The following is a 21,161-nucleotide window of genomic DNA, read 5'->3' on the forward strand; positions in this document are numbered from 1 at the left end:
AACTTCTTATCATACTCTTTTCTACACCTTTTACAAAAAAACCTGGTATAAATATTCATAATATACAGAATAAGAAATAGTCTGATGTGATAATGCTTATTGGGTATATAATAGTATAATTTTAGCGGCATATCTGCTTTCTTTATGTGTTTTTAATTAACAATAAATTATAAAGTAAAATGGTGGTTGGATATAGTGAATTAGTGAAAAGGGCATTAGTGAAGGTTGTCTTTTTCAATTTTATGTATAAATGAAAATGTCTTCTTATTGTTCTGAATATCTCTTCACCATAAGTCATACTCAAAATTAAATTTCCATATAAGAAATTGATGATAAAACATTTTATTTAATTGTTACTAGAGAACAAAATAAACCATTTGCTTTGAAGCAGCAACAGACAACTCTGTTTTTTGTGGCCTGAGTTGCAGTATCTTGATCTGTGATTTTGGGGATAAACCCATCTACTATTGTTTGACGACTTTTACTATAATATAGATAAAAAATATTTTTTAACAAATAGCAAAGTTTTTGTAGCATCCAGAGATTAAAGCGCTGATCAGGAATGAGTGTATACAGTGTTTTTATGCTTTGCAATCTAGTTTTATGCATGTTAGCAGTACCCTTATTGAGGCAAGGAAGCTTTGACCCAAAACAGGACTCTGGAGAATCTCCAGGGATAGGAGATTCTCATCTACATGGGAAGTGAATTTAAAAAATGAGGCTACTAATTTGGCTGGATAAAAGCCATTAAATTCATTACACAGTAACCATGCATGTATTGGCACTTTCAGGTTAGCAACAAGTTCTTATAATCAAAACAGACTATCTTTTTTCAGGTTTCTACAAACTTGTAGATAAGCTGCAACTTCTTTAAGAATTGGGTTAGTCAACTCAGTGAGGCAGAGGTAGGTTGATAACTTTACTAACCTTTTTTGTAGCTTCCAGAGAAAGTAATTTAAATTTACTAAAAACAATTGATGACTGCTTCAGTTTGCCAAAATTGCACAAAATTCTTATCCCTATTTGGTAGTGCAATAATCTTTACCACGCATTTTCGATCCTGTAAATCCATAGTGGATTTAGATGAATGTAAGCTCTTCTCAAGGAATTGGAACATTTTCAACATAAAGAAAATGGGATTTTCTCATGGGCTAGAAGTGGCTCAGGAATGAGCTTAGTTTGATAGTATTTTAACTGGATTCATAAAGAATACAGGACAAATAATGGAGTTTCATTAGTAATCAGTTCTTCATAGAGTCTTAATTAACAATAAGTATTGACAACAACATATCAGGCATAAAACAAAGTTTAGGGTTGAATTATTCGCACTCATACTTTAGAAATAGAATCAGCAAGAAAATGCATGATTTGAGTAACAGTCCTGTATTCAAGCTATACCAGCTGATTACAAGGTTAGGTTTTAGAGGCTGATCAGCAAGAAATAATATATGCATCAGCAAAAATCAATTATCTAGAAAGGCAGTTACCAAAAAAGAATATAATTCAAAGTATAAGGAAAGTTATTGTTGACGCTGATTCTCCAGAGTAGATTTCCATCCTGATTTTGACTTGGGCATGTACCATGATGTTTTCTGTATGAAAAGTTCTGAATAAATTTGAGTCAGAACTTTTCATTCAGAAAACATCATGGTCCATGCCCAAGTCAAAATCAGGATGCACATCACTCTGGAGGATCTCTGGGCTCCTGATTAGATGAGTATCCCCATGGCACCATTCCTTGAATGGTTTCCTCTGCCTTGCCATTCTTTCACTTTCAACCTGCTATTGTTTTCATCAACTTGAGGGCATGCAACTTTACCAGGTCGATAATCCAGAACAAGGAGTTGGAACTGGTTCTGCCAGGAGTTCTGTGATGAGATTTCACTGAGCAAAAATCTCATTCCACTACTTCTCTTATATAAATGCATAGATAAGGATTGTTCCAGGCAGTTCATGACATATGCAAACTGTTTGTATAGTCTGTGTTATTATGAAACGTACAACTGCTGACAATGATAAGCATTATACAGTTTTATTCTAAGCTGCCTGAAGAATATTTTTTAAAAAAATTTCTATGCAGTAAATAATCTTTGAGACAGCAGAGAAAATGCGGAGTACTTTCCAACAATTATATTTACTTTTTGTGACATCCAACCTATAAGGAAATATGAACTCCTAACAAGATTACCACAGTTTGCCAAAATGAAAAAGAATCTTTTTAAATTTAAAAATGAATATTGTTTTCGACAACCATGAGTGCCAGCTGAAGTTAACCTTTATGCATTCATGAAAGCAGGCTTCTGTCCACTAAAATCTTACAGTAGGATTTTTTTTTAAAAGATGGCCACTTTAACATTTCAATGCTTTTTAGAGGGTTTACAATTTGTCTTGATTTTTATTTGATAATTTGATTTAATTTAGAGAATGTATAGGTAGCATAGATTCAATTTTAGCAAAATACTCTGTACTTGTGTTACTCATGAGATTTTCTAGCTTTCTAATCACCATTATTATTTGGATTCCCTACCACATAATTATAATAAATACATTTGGACAATAAGCATAACATTTGTCAGGATCCCTAAGACTTAATCAGTAATTGGATTTACTCTCTTAAAACACTTTTAATAATAAAATAAAATCTTTCTTAAAACTCTGACATAGCTTGTGTTGATTATGCTGTAGTGGGGTGAGTGGTCAGGCACTTTTTGATAAAATTGTGTAGGTATACATTTCCTTAGAAAATGTTGTGTAGGCAGTCTGTTTTCTTTTTCTGGTGTGCCGGGTTGTTGCAGTACATTTTTTCTCATTTGAATAATATTCTTACACACCTCTTTTTGTGGGAAGTTGGGTTTTTACTCTGGTAATAGAGCACTTGGTTAATGTGGTTTTTGTTTTTGTTTCTGATAGACCTGCATTTCCAATTTGCCCTTGTTTCTCCTGGTGAGGAGCATATCCAGGAAGTATAGTGTGTTGTTGCTTTCTTCTTCCCTTAATAATTTTATGCCTTTGAAGATGTTGTTGATTGTTTCTCTAAAGTTGCTCTTTCTTTATTATGACAAAAATGTCATCTATATTCTGAATTACATCTACATTCTAGATCCATACTTTTGTATGCGTGGGAGTGATGTAGTTTCTAGATGTTGCATTAGTCTTAGTCTCTGTTCTGAGTCTTGAGAATAGTGATCGCATGCGTGATCCTCTGATTTATTTTTGTTTATGATAGTTTATAAAGTGATAGACATTTACATATTTTGAAATATTTAATTAAAGCTGTCTTTCTATATTGTTAGAGCTATCAATACAAATGACTTGAAATATTCTACAAGTAAGGAAAATATCCTACCAATTAGAACAAATGTAGTCATGTTTCTCATCCTTTCATGTGTTTCTGCAAATGCTTAGAACAGATTAATTATTCATGATGCTTTTCTGCATTCTAAACCTCCTATGTCTTGGTTGCTATTCTCTATTAATGACTGGCAGAATGGAGAAAAGCTGAACTCCTTGGGGCATAAAGTAATAGCTTTGAACCTTACATAAGGCTGCTGTATTAGTTGGCATTCAGGTTTTTCAGAAAACAGCTAGTTCCTGATATTTCAGAATATCTTAATAAAAAAAACCTCAAAATTGTTTTTGCATAATGCACCTGCTCGTACTTAATTTCAATGATGCAATAACTCTATTTTTATTTTATTCTTTCTTAAGTTGTGTCACTTTCCCACGTATAGCTCACTTGCTTTCAAATGTTGTATAATTAGAAGTATATTCCATTGCATTGGTTAAATACAAAATTGTACCTTCTTAATATAATGCAGTTTCAAGAAGTAAAACATGTAACGTTGAAAGCATTCAATCAGCTAAAATATTATAGATATGAATAACAATTTTAAAGAATTTTTACCTTTTCTTGGGGGAGTTTTTCATAGTTTGGGCATCATACAAAAAGAGCCCTCATTGAATATAAATAACAATAGCACTTAGACTTATATACCACTTTACAATGCTTTACACCCCTCTCTAAGTGGTTTACAGAGTCAGCATATTGCCCCCAACAATCTGGGTCCTCATTTTACCCACCTCAAAAGGATGGAAGGATGAGCCAACCTTAGATATATTGACAGTCTGGTACTCCTACATAAATAAGAGTCCAAATGTTTAAGAACACATCTAGCATCTGCTCCCGATGCTACTGATACTAGTATATTATTCCTTCTCAGTTCGTTTGAACTGTACTTATAATGCTGTTATGTTCCTGCCATTGGAAATAGCTTCCAGAGTAAATTCTACCAGAAAATGTCATTAAAGATGTAGTAGAAAATTAACTGTATAGTCCATCTCTCTTTCTCTCTCTCTTTTAGCCTTTCTTCATGTTTAAACAGATTTTCCATCTACAAATCCTGCTTGAACATTGAAGAAGATTCAGATCTTCATAAAAGGTCGGTGGGCAGGAAATTATGACTTTCTCCTATTGGCTAGATTCTTTGTTAGTTGTTTTCCGTTTGTAATTTTCCTTCAAACCATATTTAGCATGGCACAATTTATCTGCCTTTATGAATGCTGCATGATTTAGATACTGTTATTTCATATGCTTCATGATAAACCACACAGATTCAATAAACGCTCTAAAGTGAATTCATAACTTCCACTAATTTGCTCTCTTCAGATTGGCCTACTCTGCACAGTTAATAAGTTAACTAATTTAAGGTGCTACAATAGCTTTAATCCCTTGTGATAATAGTAATTTCAGACCTGAAAACACTCTGAAGAGATAATTTCACCTAGGAATCACTTACTGACATGTTATCCAGTTCATGCCTTTGAGCATAGTAGTTTGCAAGTCGTTTGCACATGATATACTCCTCTCACAAAAAGAATTGCCACAGTAAGTGGTGGTTTCCATCCCAGTTAAGACTTCTGTCTTGGAGCCATTGTTAAATATCACCTCATGTTACAGCACTATTAGTTTGATCTCTAGGCAAGAGTGATCACTGTAGCGAACACTCATTATTAAAAAAGCAGTATTTTCAGATTGGAATGAATGACTAATAAAATGACAAGTAAAGAAAATCACTGGGTAAGCAAAAAGAGCAGCTGTCTCATGACAGCTGCAGCAGGCAATACCATTGATCCAATCATTGACACAAAGTTTTGTAAATGAAGGCATCATGCTCCCACTTGGTTGATAAAAAGAGATGAGAATACCTAACAGTTTACACATCTTCTCTTTGCTTTAAAAAAATTACTGATAAAAAACTGAGTTCAAGCAGGTAATTTATCCTCGGCTTTATATTGTGCTGTATGCAGTGTCCCCTGGATATTTTGGGAAAATAATTCTCAGAATTTCCACCCAGCATTATATAACTTGATAATTCATCTCAGTATCTCATTTTATTTCCAGATATAGGAATCCTTTCTGATTTATTCCCTTTGTTTTTGCAATATACAGTAAATCCAACCTTTTAACGTTGTAATAGCCTTCATGGATCAATTCTGTTGCACCTCCAATTTAAATGGAAAATACACACACACACACACACACACACACACACACACACGTGTGTGAATTAATTCAATACCTAATAGAAAGTCAGTATTTGGACAAACATTAATTTAAAACATTGTTATTACTTTGCCCATTGTGTAACTATTTGCTCGGTGGCCTTCCTATGAAAAAGTTTGGTCTTGTTATGAAATATAAGTTTTCCACAAATATTTAAAACTATTTTTCAAAATAGGTTTATCTGAGGATATTGCATCAGTATGGTCACCACAGAGCAACATTCCTACATGACAATCCAATGTTATTATGCATACTTTGTTTACATTATACTACCACTTTCCAAAGTCAACAGTAAACTATATGAATTAAATAACTCTCTACTATTGCCACTTGGAGAATTTAATATTTCTGTCAAGGTGGTTTAATGTTTCAAGCTATTTTCCCTTCCCACTGGAAAGCATGTAGTTCCATGAAATTGTTGTAAGAAACCACATTTTAAAACTTGAAATAAAAGTTTTGGTACTTGTTTTTATGAAGCCTTGGAAAACAGTGTGTGGAGAAGATGGAACAGTTTGTCTGAAATATTTATTTTTCTAAAGTTTCCAGACTTTTTCCTGGAAATTCAAAAACAGAATGTTAAAAAGAAAGAAGCGCCTTTTCAATGATTTGAGTAAAAGAGAAAAACCTTTTGAGTTTTGGATACAATAGATTAATAAAACTCAGCTCCTAAAATGCTTGAATATGCAATTTTGTGTGAATGTGACTTCCCATGTACATGTATTCTTGATGTAGATATGAACTGGGATGTCTTCAAAATTGTTGAATGTTGCTAGGCATTTGGCATGATACCAACTATAACTAAATATATCAGTAGTAGATTATATATTAATTTGTGTGTTATTAATCTACATTACCTTTACAATGGTACCTGGATATTTGTCATTAATTGGTTCTGGGAGGTGCTACCAGTACCAAAAATGTTAAGTACAAAAAAAAATTTTCTCATAAGGAATAATGGAAATAAATTTTATACTTTCAAACCAAAGACAATGCACATTTTAAGGCAACATATAAAAAGATAGGGTTGTATATCTTTACATGAGAAATATAGCTAAAATTAATATTTAGATTAAATTAAATAAAAACTTCACTCCATCTGTACTGGTGAGGAAAAGAAATGCAAAAATAGAGAAAATGACCACAGAAGATAAGACTGCAGGGGTAGTGCACAGGGTAAGAACTACCATGTTATTAATGTGTGACCTTTTATTTTGGCTGGAAATGGTAGCGAGTCACGAGGCAACTGACACAAGCAAGTTGTAGCTTGTGTGTCAAGCACCAAACAAATGACCAGTCCTGGGACAAATTTTCTCATCAAAATGCATCGAGTACCAAATTTGATGAGTATCAAAAGCAGTCAAGTACTGAGACATTGTCATCTATCTTACACAGCAAAACTTGGCAGTGTTTCAAGCATCAACCTGTAAATGGATTCATATATGGAACAGCATATACAATTCATTGAATGAAAAATGACTTTTTCTCCAAATACTCTTATTAATGTCACAAGGCTTCTCACTGTCATGTAAATCTTCCTGTAATAGTTAATGTGAACTTTCTAACTTAGGACAATATTTTTGTCACTTTATATTGTGAAATATCTGGGGTCATAAAGATTCGTGAACTGGATATGAGACAGAATTTTCAATATTACCTGGGCAGGGGTCAGTGGTGGAATTCAGCTAGTTTGCACCACTTTGGGACAACCAGTTGTTAACTTTCTGAGCAGTTTGGTGAAGTGGTTGTTGGAAAATGCAGAGAACCGGTTGTTAAATTATTTGAATCCCACCACTGGCAGGGGTTAATATGTACAACAGTTCATAGTAATTGTAGAGAAGTCCATAGGAAGTGGGAGAATTGAAAATTGTAAACAATTCAAGTTGATGGCATCTTGTATTACTTAGGTATGCAGAATAATACCTAGTAGAGATCTGTGTTAAAGAGACATTCTTCTATTATTATGGGCATTATCCACATTAGTTTAATTTCTTGTTCTAAGACATCAGATTTCCCGTTGCTTCAATTTTTATAGTTCAGCCAACTGGACTTTGGTATTACTTATATAATAGTGCCAAATCTTTGCAGGGATGAACGTAGAAAAATAAACACTTTTATAGATAATTAGAATATCTACAATTAGATAAATGTTTATCTTTTCTGTATCCTCAAAGTAACTTCTATATTTGTGAAACTTATATAAGTCTGTGGTGAAAATGGTGACGCAGCAAAACTAATTATATGATGCCTTGTGGCTTCGGATTATGTTCAAAGAAGAAATTGTGCTCATGCTTAGGAATTAATGACATTTCATTTTCCACATATTTTTATAAAATTAGTCAATACATGTGTACACTGATCCCAGTTTGGAAAACAGCCTGCTTCACATTGGATTGATTCAGAGATCTTCTGATTCAAATTCTGGACCCAAATTTGAATCTCAGACTCGAAATCTGATGCTTCCATTGTTGTTCCTGAAAATAAACAAATTGCTGTAGCAATTTTTTTTTCTGCTTTAGATATTTGGATGAAAATTGTAACAGACCAAAGTTAGCAGCTGAAATCTTCTACATGTTAGATAAATAGATGTAGTACTTTCTTTTTGGCAGGTTTACATTTTGATTGTTTAAAATATAGAAATTATCATGATGGAATTGGATGAAATTTGTAGATAACATTGCTTCTTGTGGAAGGATTAGGAGGTCGGGAGTTTGTATACGTTTATAATTTATAATTTTCTTAATTTTGCTGTAGATTTCTAGGTATTTTTTTTATAAAAATTAAATAGCAGAAACATGGCTGTGACTATAAAAATCTGTAAAATTTCAAAGGGTTAACTAAAGCATAGCTTTTCTTCTGATTACTTCATTTTTATAATCATTATTTCCCTCTTTTGTGGGAGGGGAGAATAGGAGAGACAAATTGTTAATAGAATACTGTTTTTATCTCCTAAAATTGGAATACTGAGTTTCTTGCTTGCCAAGATAAGGTTGCTATGCACTTGAAAAGGGTTTATGTACACAGGACATAATAGCAGTTAGACTTATATACCGCTTTATAGTGCCTTACAGCCCTCTCTGAGCGGTTTACAGAGTCAGCCTATTGCCCCCAACAATCTGGGTCCTCATTTTACCCACCTCGGAAGGATGAAACGCTGAGTTAACCTTGAGCCTGGTGGGATTCAATCTGCCAAATTGCAGGAGTACATAGTAATACATAGTACATAGTACAATGCTTCCTTGCTTTTAGTTTCAATTGTCAATTTTTCAGCATGAGCTGACCTTTTTCTAAATAGAGCCCAATTTATGGCACAGTAATTACAATGAATATGTTTGTGTTTTTCTGGTTTATGATTAATTAAATGCTAGATTTAGTGCTTAAATTCTTTGGACTGTTTAGGAACTCCCTTTAGATTTCTTTACTGGCTTTTGTTTCTTTACTCTGGACAGGAGTTATTTGGTTAATTGTTATCTGCTAAACTATAATAAATTCATTTTTATTGGCCTGTCAAAATATAGGTGAAATTGCTCATTAACATTTTTTATTTATGGATAACAAATATTTAGTGTAATGTTTGTAAAGTTTAAGGCTACTGTAATATTTATGTAAAGCTTTATGTCATCTTAGGAAGTAGATTTAGCCATAATTGTTGACTGTACCTATCACTGGGTCTCTAGCATCAGGACTCTGAGATAGTTGTGATAGCATATTGTTCTGAGTTTCCACGTATTCGCACTGTCAATGAATGATCTCTTTACTTTTCCATGAGCAGAGTCCCACTACTCAAGGAAACTTTGCTGTTTCTTTGGATCTAAAGACTAAAATGATTCTGATTTATTTATTGCATTACTGAGCATTCCTATACACTGTCATATGGGGTTTCTTGAATCAACAGATATATTCTACTGTTCTATCTTCTAGTGACTGGCTTGTAGCAATGTGAAAGCAAATTGTGTCTCTGTGTTCGAACGGAAAGGAGGTCTGACAAGGATCCTGGTTCTGGGTGAGCCTTAAATATCAAAAATTAGTATTGCACCTCCTTCATCTAGTTTTGTTTGCTTCAACTGAGGTGTAATGTATGATACTTCAAATATTCTACTCAACAATTTCCAGACCAAGAGAAACAGTTTAATTTAGAATACATTTCTATAATCTAGAAATAGTGTGTCTTTGTAGATCTAACCTATTGAATTTACTGCTTTAATGTAATAGTGTGATTTAAAAAGTGATGTGATATTTTAATTTTAAAAAAGATATCCTAAATCTGAAATTTTGGGCATGGTAATATAACAAGCTCTTAACCTAAAAAAAATTAAATCAAAAATTTATTTGTCTCTTGTTTTTAACATATTATCTTTTTTCAGTTGTGTTTTAATTAGGGAAAACTCAAAAAGCTCCACTTTCCAGATTAGTTGGTATTTTTTTGGCACTTTCTCTTTCTCTCTTTCCATAATTACACAAAAACATGAATCAAATGTATTATAAATTTCCCTTAGAGAACAACATTTTTTCCAGCTGTTTGGATGGTCTCATCTAAAACCTTAAAAGATATCTCTTCTCTAATTTTTTTTTTTGGGGGGGGGGGCTCAAACTTGGATTTCTACAGTGTTTCTTAACATCTTTTTCTGTTCCTCACTCTTATAGAACATAAAATTTATCTGCAAACAGATTTTACAATTTGTATTCATTAACAAATAAACCTTTCATCTGTATTTTCCTTTTAAACAGTCTTTTTAGAACAAACATCTTTTAAACTCATCCCAAGCCAATTTTGAATGTTATTTATGTAATAACATCTTTGAAATATGATTGTGAATAGATTTTTGTTTTGATCAGTTTTAGCTTTACCAAACAACATAAAAGGTTCTTCAAAAACTCTCGAGTTTCTATTTTGAATCTAATTTTGGACAGCAAAGAGGTTATAATTTATGAGGAAGAATGCATTTGCAATAATTCCAATTAATACTTCTATTTTCTCTGGCACTTGCCTGCATACCTAGTTATAACAGCTTTAAACATTGGCAAGCAGTGTAGCATGTACTCTAAAGTTCCCTAGAAACATTTGTATACACTCTTTATTAGATCTTAATAGACTCTGTAGAAACAATCTTCAGTCATTAGATTCATTTGGAGCTAGTCATCAAATTGTACCTGGAAAAATACCTAATTTTGTTTTGAGTTTGTACATCAGAGGGGGAAAAATCTAATGCATTTATAAAGCTGTCAGACTTGGGAGGTATTTTCTATGATGAAAGAAAATTCCTCTTTTCAAATAATTGTGCTTATATAGTTGCACAATAGACTGACAATTGTTCTGGAAAACATACATGACAAATGAATGATGCACATATTTCTCCCTTGCAAGCAAGAACATTGGTAGCAGTAAAAAAGAACTCATTTTCAAGGTCAGGAGCTGGATGGTATTTTCTTTCTCAAGAAGGCAGAAGCTCCCCAGGTTTACCTTCACACATGAGAGAAAGTTTTTGGAGTACAAAGTAAACAAACAGAAATGAGCAGTAATAGGACGAGTACTGATGTAAATTTAAGCACAATTGATGACTTCTCTTGACATACAAGTAGCCACTATGAGATTTGACCTTCCAATTGATGACTTGTCTTACCATTCAAGTAGCCACTAAGGGATTTGACTCTCCAACTTTACCTGTAATAAGTGCTGGGGGAACATCAGTTCCTTGGAGTGAAGCTTGTCATGGTATAAATAAGAGGAGTATAAAGCAGCAGTAGCAGCAGTTTTATGCTCATTTTCTCCCCAAGTAAGCCTGAATGTTGATAAATTTTGAAACTCAGAACAGAAACACTAAAGAAATTGTAGATATTTTATATCTGGGCTAACTATGAATCTTGATTTATCATAGATAAACCAATGAAATGTTATTAGAGGCCTCAGTTTACTGACTTCTCGACTTCTTTTTCTGGCTGCTGAATAATATGTAGAGTTGGAACTAAAATAAGTTGACTTACTTCAGTGGGCCTCTTTATTTGTGACAGTGTGTAAGAGTTAGAAGTTGAGCCAGGAAGCTCTGTCCAGTGATGAATTGTTGCCTGTATATCTACATAAGCTTCAGTCATACAGAGTTATTTTAATTCTTTTTTCATCCCCCGAGATCCATCTTTTATTTTACTCCTTATTTCATTGTTTAATTGAGACGGGTTTCATTTTTCTCCCATCCTGCTCTTCAGAACCAATGCTTCAGAGATAGAAGACATTTAATGTTTTTGACTACCAGGAGTCCCAACGCCTTTTCAAAATTAAAATATGTGTTTTCCCAAAGTAGGGCAGAAGAGTCTTCTGCAGGAGGCAGAGCACAAAAATGTTCTTCAAGGTTTGCATGGGAATAATTTGCAGCTGTCTTGCCTTTCTGCATAGGGAATTTCCTCTTTAATGTGGGGTGAAATTATTATTTTTTCTCCTCTCATTCTCACAGGTGTTCAGATCTTTGCCTGAAGATTTGGCTCCTTTGTTGAGTTTATTATGTATTATTACTAATCCACATTTGCCTCTATGAAATACTTGCCAAGGTGTTAACAATTAAAGAGATTGCCAAGGTGTTAACTCTTCTTTTGCTAACATAGTGCAGCAGTGAGACTATAACAGTTCTATACGTTTATATATAATAAATTAATACATAAACATTTGAGCAAATTTACACCTTGTTAAACCTGTCTGCTGCTTTCTTAGGGACATAAAATCTATTGTATCACAAGTTTAAAAAATGGTATATAAATTAGGCCAAAAGTGCGTTTCCAAAAGGCAACTGGACTTTCTTGTTTTTTATCTGAAAATATTCCGCTTCTTATTCAAGAAACTTCTTCGGTTACCTATTGGAAAAAGCACTTTTGGAACAACTGTGACTTGGATGATTGATAATCTCAATAGACTTATATAAGAATTAAATACTAACTAACAGCTTTTCCAGCATCAGTTATAACAGTGGTTTCAAACTCAAGGCCCAGGGATAAGATCCAGCCCACAGGATGCTTATATCTGGCCCATGGGGCCGCCCAGCAAAGGACCAGCCTGTGGTACCTCTGCCAGAAAAAGTAGAGTTCAGGTGGGCCGCTGGCAGAAGGCTGCAGGAGGCCATCGTGGCCGATAATGGGGCTAAGGGCTGTGCCTGCCCCCCCGGGCTCTGTTTTTGCTGACAGAGGACTACAAGAAGCCATCATGGCTGAAAACTGAGCTTTGGAGCCCATTTTCGCTGGCAGAGCACTCGGGCCACCACAGGTGCCCCTGACACGAGTGACGTACTGGCCACACACTGGCCATGCTCACTCCACCCTGCCTGAAGTTAAACACAACCCTGATGTGGCCCTCAGTGAAATTGAGTTTGACCCCTCTGAATTATAAGCACTGTTATAGCCTGTCTTGCTATATCTTTTTTTTTAAAAAAAAGTCAGGACAACTTTGCAGTCTTTCAGATAATTTCATATAGACTTTGACCTAACTCTTTATTATAGATGTTATATTAGATGTTTGGGCCCTTTCCTCCTTCAGTTCTTCCAGCACACAGCTCCTACTGAACTATTTTTTCAGAAATTGTAGAAATGGGCAGGAAAAAAATGCTTATCTATGCTTCAAGAGCTCCAGTTATTACATATGGTATTTTGTCTCAGTATCCTAAAGGATAGGGCAGTTGCTTAGCAGTGAAAGATAGGGATAGTTTCATATATTATACTGATACATTGCAACATCTATGGTTCATGGAAGAACTTTATGCATATGAAGATCAACACCAGCTAAAGAACTGGAAGCTATGATTTCATAATGTTGGGTATAAATAATGATATTATTTTATATACCACTAAGCATCGTGTGGTACAGTGGTTAGAATGCAGTATTGCAGGCTAACTCTTCCCACAGCCAGGAGTTCAATCCTGACTGACTCAAGGTTGACTCGGCCTTCCACACTTCTATGGTGGATTGACATTTGAAATGAGACACAGGGAACTGTCTCTGAGAAAAATGCCAACCCTGAGAGAACTCAGGTAGCAGTATTTATTGAGAAAAACACAAGCAAAATATACAGTATGCATATTCAGAAAACAATGACCTCAACAGGAGATTACTTCACCAGCATGAGAACACACAATCTTGGAAAGTCCCAGATGTTACCTTGCTAGGATGAGATCATACAGCCACGGAAAGTCTCATGGGAAAGTTTGGAAAGTCCCATGAGAAAGCACAACTGTGTACCTTGAACTTTCACCCATTTTCCTGTTCCTTCTAAACTGGCAGAATCAAAACAGAATGAGGCACTCTGAGCAAAGATACTCCTACCCCCACCAAGAATGCCCACATCTTCCTAGACTTACTGCTAGTTATACAAAGGCCTTACAGAAAATGATAAAATAATTAATAAAATATATTACCACATTCCCTCCTTTTTTATTTATTCAAAGATAGGGGGTGTTTTAGTGGCATAGTACACAGTTCCCTCATGACCTGATCCCACACGCCGGGGAAACTGAGGTACACATTTGTAATAGATTAGGAATACATTGAATAAAACAACATAATAAGATACATATAGCAATAATAATAACAACCCCTTGCAATAAGGGAGCGAAACCATGATCCATCAGGAAGCCAGGACCACAGACTGTCCCAGAATGATGCATTAAACCCATCAGCTCCAGATTGATGCTGAGCAATACGATCTTCCATGTCCTGAACAGTTTTTGTAATGTTTGGCTCATAATTATGTATAAAAACACAGCAATGTGAATGAATTAAAGCACAAACTCCTCCTTGAGCAGCTAACATAATATCTAAAGCATATCGATTTTGCAAAGTAACTTTACGAATTTCAGACATTTCTACATTAATCATCTTAATATTCTTTATAGTATCATTAAACATAGCAACAGTAAAATTATTTAAAATATGAATATCCCTATAGTTCATAGCAATTCCCAAAGGCGGATGAGACCTCGAGAAATTTGTGTCCATAGATTACCTCCCATGGTTAGGATCTGAATTGCTCTGTTGTAGCACAAGACAATCTGTTTTCTCCAGGTTGCATTCTTTATTAAATCTTTTCCTCAAAAGGCACTCCATGCAATGTTAGTCCTTCTCCCACTCTCCCAGGAAGGTGCATACACAACCAACAATTGGTGATGTTCAAGTTTTGGCAGTTGTGCGCAAATCTTTAATGTAATTATTATCTGTCCACAAATCATCGCCCAAATCTCGGCACGCTGAACATGCTGTCGCTGCTCTCTCCGCACCCGAGCAGCCCAGGACAGATTAGGCAGAATCAGCAAGATCAGGAACCACAGATGCGCCATCCTGCTCCTCAAAACTTCCTTCACAGGTGCTCAATGATCAGGCCGAACACACCGACCAGGAACCCAACGAATTTGACCAAGATGTTCAACTGCTGCATAACCACGTCCCCACGTTATCAGCTCAGCAGGAACCCATGCCGGATCCGGAAGGAACCGCACCAACACCCCGAGGTCTCACCGCATCTGTAGAAGGAGAAGAAAATGCCTGCTGGCCGCGCCGCAGGGGGTTACCAGACAAATTTAAAAAATTTAAAGTATACAAAGCTAGATTTAATTGATCTTGAATCGCCGGAAGCCCCAGGAGCTTCCCTCCTTTTATTTAATTTAGTCAACATGGTCTTGAGCGTGGCATGTGAGCAAAAAAACACATTCACACGCTGCTCCAAACATCCTTGTAACAGCAAAAGCAATCTTAAAATATCAGGTGATATTCCAGGAGACAAATAAGAACCTGCTACAAAGGGTAACAAATTATACACATACAATGAATCCACTATTAAATTAAAATCCTGATTGTGAAAATTTTTAAAAGCCAAAAACTACAGCAGCAAGTTCTGCCTGCTGGGCAGACTTCTGCTCTGGAAGTCACTTTTGTATGCCAAATTCAGATTTATCTTTCCAAACACAAGCACCAAAATTTTCCCTCCATCAGTAAAAATTGTAAGAGCATCTGATATGCCCAATGGTATCCTTTCTTACATTTTGGGCACACTGATTTAGACGAACACCCTGTCCCATTGATCTCTTATTCTGCTGACTTTGACCTCCTCCAGGAGCCCGACATTGCACTTAAAATGTCCAGGCTTCCCCACCTGAAACAATTCCCCTTTTGAGCATGTCCTGTTTGTAAAGCCAGAGCTAATGTTAAAAGACTGACTCCCTACCTTTCTACATGCATTAATCAAATCCGCGATTTCGCCGCTCCACTTGCTATAAGTGGATTTAAAATCTTTTGCAATCTGTGTTAGCTTGTTCTACTGCTAACTTAAAAGCAACTCTTTCTGGGCGAATTGATTATCAATTTGTCTTTCAATAGCCAATTTCAATCTGCTAATGAAATTTTCATAGGGTTCATTGTTCCCTTGTTTGATGTTAGTAAAGGTCTTCTCACCACCTTCGCCGTCAGGGAGAGCCCTCACGGCTTGAAAAATTAATTGTGGGAGAAGAACACTAACCCCTCATCAGGCATACCATCTCTCTGTTGTTCCACTGTTGTAAAATTACCAGCTCCGTAAAGCTGATCTGGGGTAACATTTGCTGTTCCCCTCTGGACTGCCAGCTGTCTCCATTTCTGATCTAACACCAAATATTGAGCTGAGTTAAAATCATATTCAACAGAGCTTTCCAGTCAGCCGGAATCATTTTATTTCCATAACCAACTGCTTCTAACAATGCCTGAGTATGGCGTTCTAACACCATATTCTTTTGCTGCTTGCTTAACTTCCCTCAAAATTCTGAGGCTGTAAAGGCTTCCACTCCCGCTCATGGATTTAATGCAGCATCCATGACAATTCCACTGGATTAAGTTGAACTTCTACTCCAAACTCCACCAAATCATCTCCTGATAATTCCCCTCTATTCTTTGCTTCTTGAATAGCTGCAGTAACAGCATCCACCTGAACCCTTAAAGGTAAACTCTTATCCTCTGACAAAGTATTTCTAGCGCCGGACAGTCCCCCAGATTTATCTGGAGGTGCCGTCGGCGGCAACAAGCATACCGCATGGTAAAGCGGCAAACCTTCTTCGGGGGGTGCTAGGAGCGGTTGTTCATAAGTAGCTAACGCATCCATAATCACCCTCCAGGTTAACAAAATTGAAGAAGGCACGAGGTTTCTCGTGCAAAAATTTCCCTATCTTTTTCCAGGACTCTACTTTAATACTACCTCCTCCGGATATGACTTAATATTTTTCCAAACATACTGTAGTAAGTCCTCAATTTCTTTCTTTCCTACAGCACAACCCCTACTGCCAATTCCAAATCCAAAACTATTCCCAATGATCCCTCTCAATTCCCTGATGTGCTCTTTCTGAGCCTTCGAGAGATCTCTCCCCCATACTCACGAAAGAATCTATCTTCGTCCCAGCGAAGAAGATGAGGGCCCAGTCGACGTCCGCGATGATGAGTATAGGATGCGGGAAACGATATAGCCTTCCAGCTATCACGTCGGGGGTCACCATTTATGGTGGATTGACATTTGAAATGAGACACAGGAACTGTCTCTGAGAAAATGCCAACCCTGAGAGAACTCAGGTAGCAGTATTTATTGAGAAAAACACAAGCAAAATATACAGTATGCATATTCAGAAAACAATGACCTCAACAGAAGATTACTTCACCAGCATGAGAACACACAATCTTGAAAGTCCCAGATGTTACCTTGCTAGGATGAGATCATACAGCCACGGAAAGTCTCATGGGAAAGTTTGGAAAGTCCCATGAGAAAGCACAACTGTGTACCTTGAACTTTCACCCATTTTCCTGTTCCTTCTAAACTGGCAGAATCAAAACAGAATGAGGCACTCTGAGCAAAGATACTCCTACCCCACCAAGAATGCCCACATCTTCCTAGACTTACTGCTAGTTATACAAAGGCCTTACAGAAAATGATAAAATAATTAATAAAATATATTACCACAACTTCTGAAGTCAATAAAATGAGGATCCAGATTGTTGGGGGTAATATGCTGGCATTGTAAACCACCCAGAAAGTGCTATAAAGAACTAGGAAGTATATATGGGCTATTGCTGTTGCTATAATAGATTCACTGTGCTACCATAGGTATTTTAAACATGGATGTGCCTAAATCAGTGGCAGTTGTAGATAATGTTTTTCCGATTATTTTCTTTCAGACTTTCTTAGAAGGAAAGTGTAAACTTCCCCAAGTTCAAATAGGACATCTTTTGTGATAAAGTTGTATTTGAAAGTTTGTTTCATAGGAGTTCAATGTTCAGTGATATCTACAGCATTAGCAGAGATGAAGAGCAACTTTTGTTTGTGCATTTTCTGACATTTCTGTTCTTACTTTTTCCATAAATCAATGGAATCCCAAATTCCAGGGATCCCACTTTAGTAGGGCTTTTTTTGGGTGGGGGAAATAAATTAGAACGTATCTCCTCAGATGCTATAAAAATGAAATTAATATACCTCAGTTTAGAATATGGTTTTGTAAAGATAATAGGATTAAAATTATAATCTGAAAGTCAACAATTTACCTGTTCACATAAACTGTCTGGCATGAACTCCTTTAGCCAAGCCAGTATCTCTTGGCCCTCTTTTTCCTTCCTCATTCATATTGTATGCAGTCATATAAGTATTGCTATACATTATAAGTTACCTGTTAAGATGGCTGAATATTATTTATGAAGTTTAAAAGGTTATTCTAAAAGCCCTCAAAAACTCCCTAAGTATTTGATGTAACAGTGTCTGTTGTCATGGTAATGCCAAGATGCTTATTTCAAATTGTAAAATCAATTATTGTTTTAACAGAACTTATAACTTGAAATGATCTTTCCTATCTCATCATTGTGCCTAGCATTTTGCAATAGGAGTTAATATATTCTGTGCGGAAAGCAGAATAACAGATTTGGAAGGGACTTGAAGGTCTTCTACTCCAACCCCCCCCCCCCGCTCAAACAGGAGACCCTGCTCTACACCATTACCAGACAAGTGGCTATCCAGTCTCTTCTTAAAAGTCTTCACGATGGAGCACCCACAACTTATTTAGAATAGAATCAGCTCCCAGATAAGAATAAAATCATGCTCCCACATAAACTGTTTAACTATACTCTGTGTCACTTTTTAAATGCTCAACAGGGGGTGAAAACATGTTAAACAAAGAAGAAATCTTAAAAATGCAAATAAAAAGTTGATACTAGCTTCCAGCAAAACATAACAACAAACAATCCTTAAAAAAACATTCTGAATATAAATAGCAGGGTATATTTACAATTGAGAATGTGAAGGAAAGAAAGCCAGGTTTTTTGGTGTGTTTTGCACATTGTAAAAAAATTGAGGAATTGCTTTTACTTTGAGAGTTCCATTCTAACTCAAGGCTTTTGAGAATTTTTTTTTATTATTTGCCCTCTCATTTTCTTTCAACTTTTGAAAAATAAAGTATCACAACTTTAAAAGAGAATGCTTACTTAGCTCACTTTCATTGCAATTGTTTACTATTGCAGTTGTTTACTGTTCCTGAGCTATTTCTAGGAAATTGTATTGAAGTGCAAAATGGGTAATACATTGTGTAATGAGTTTTTACTTTAATGAATAATTGTCTGACAATTTTTTTTTTAAAAGTAATTGTGCTCAAATATTCTGTCTGAACCAATATAAATTGCAATTAGTTTAACTGTAATTGTGTTATAAATTTAGCATGTGTTAACTAACTGCACTTATTACTATGAGATGTAGGATGCCAAAGAGAAATGCCCAAATTCCAGTAAACTATGTTTGTTTATAACATGTGGATGGCTGCCCATCTTAAAACAAAACTCTGGAATTTTATTTGTTATTACCTTTGATAAGAGTAACAATGACTAAAGACTTAAGATCCCACTGCATTTTTAAAATTAAGAAAACTATACAAGTGAATTCTAAAAACAAACTTGAGTATCACTCCATAAGTGCTGTTTGTTGTTTCATCAGGCAACTGATTGCAAATTACATTGTGTGATCTTATCAGGCATGTAGGCCATGCCTCTTTCATTATGATGTCATGATGCAAGCACCATCATCAGAACTTGTACTTTTTGAGTCATATTCTCTGAGGTGTAGGTCCTGAAATTATGCTACCAGAGGCATGATAGCTTTGAAACAAATGTTCCCAACCTGATAAAAGAGACATATGCAGGACAATAGAGACAATTACTTATTAATTTTATTAATAGGTGCCTTAAGCCTGTTAAGGAAGCATTTTCCACACCTCCTTCCTTTCATTTTTTGATGAAAAGCAATGGGCAATTGCACCAAATATAATATTTTGATAATGGGTTTTAGTGATGCAGTTTTGGATGATTGTGGACAATTGCAACTTCATGAGGTTTTGTAATTGTCCTGGTGATATAATGCATCCATATTTCATTTAAACTTTGGAATTTGTAAAATAGTATTTGTGAATGCAAAACTCCCTAGATTTTCATCTTTTATAGAATTTTATAGAAATATAAATTTAAAGAAATATGTAATACAGGTAATTCGACTTACAACAGTTCATTTAGTGATCACTTGAAGTTACAGCATCACTGAAAAAAGTGACTTACCATTTTTCACACTTACAACCGTTGCAGTGTCCCAGTGGTCTCATGGGATATTGAATTTGATGACTTTCTACCTGAGAATGTCCTTGATAGTGCATATAATGTAACAGTAGAGTATTGATCTAAGAACAGGGAAACTTGAGTTCATGCCTTCCTCTCATTCATATGTTCATGGAACAATATGTGAATATAACAGAGATTATCAGTAATTGTCAGCCAATCAATTTCAGGGCCCACATAAAATACAATTACTTACCCAAGCTTTAGTTTCTTACAATATATTTTGAGATTCACTGCTATAGAAGGCTATATTGTCCTGCTTTATTATTCTACTGGAGACATTTTATTGTTACTGCTATAAATATAGTAAATGATAACTTTCATGATCTGGATCTTTGTGTAATGAAGCAGAAATCTTCATGAGGAAAATGCTTTTGCCAATTTTTTCCCCTGTGAATTGGGATTGGAATCAGCCTTCTTATTCTAATACCCTCTACATATTTGGGGACTTCATTTTCCAAAGTTTTAAATCATGTGGTTCTTTCCAAACTATTCTTTCTAGATTAGTAGTATTAAGGGCAGTTGCATGCTATCCTTTGTAAGCTTAAATGTTATTTAGTGGTCTGTATGTTAATGTGGTTTGTTATTGTGTTATCAGACTGTCCATTCTATGTGCCAAGATATGAACCCAATCTTGGCAGAGTAAAATATATTTCATTTGTAATAGATATTGCTCTTTCAGGATTGGCCATTAAATAAATTGGAGTGATTGCTTTAGGCTGAAAATTCTGGAAGATGGGGGAGTGCATTAGAAGATAGAAATAGGAGTACTGTAAGATATATTTGCAACATTAAACTACTTCACTGTCTTTAGACGTGATGCAATATTGTATCCCCATCATCAATGTTTCAAGTATGTTAATTTGTATCAGCTTCCCCAGGCATTAAATTGTTTATTTTAATTAATACAATATTCATCTTGGTATATTTAATAAGGGATGCAAACCAAAAACAATCTGTCTTTGTGAAGTGCAC

At 35.3% G+C, this 21,161-nt stretch overlaps 1 protein-coding gene across 7 annotated transcripts in view; it reads left to right on the top strand.

Annotated features, from left to right (window-relative positions):
* ARL15 (ARF like GTPase 15) overlaps positions 1 to 21,161 on the top strand; it is a 158,188-nt gene that overhangs the window by 126,057 nt on the left and 10,970 nt on the right. The window contains exon 6 of one of the 7 annotated variants that reach the window (XM_026687388.2): positions 4,362 to 4,439. The exons of the other annotated variants lie outside the window; for them this stretch is intronic. Within the exon in view, the coding sequence (XP_026543173.1) occupies positions 4,362 to 4,415 (54 nt within the window). The 3' untranslated portion in view covers positions 4,416 to 4,439. The remainder of the gene's footprint in view (positions 1 to 4,361; positions 4,440 to 21,161) is intronic. 7 annotated transcript variants of the gene reach the window in all.

The sequence above is a fragment of the Notechis scutatus genome, chromosome 2, assembly GCF_049901735.1.
Source record: "Notechis scutatus isolate UNSWTSFEM ecotype Mainland chromosome 2, rNotScu1.2, whole genome shotgun sequence".
Lineage (NCBI taxonomy): Eukaryota > Metazoa > Chordata > Lepidosauria > Squamata > Elapidae > Notechis > Notechis scutatus.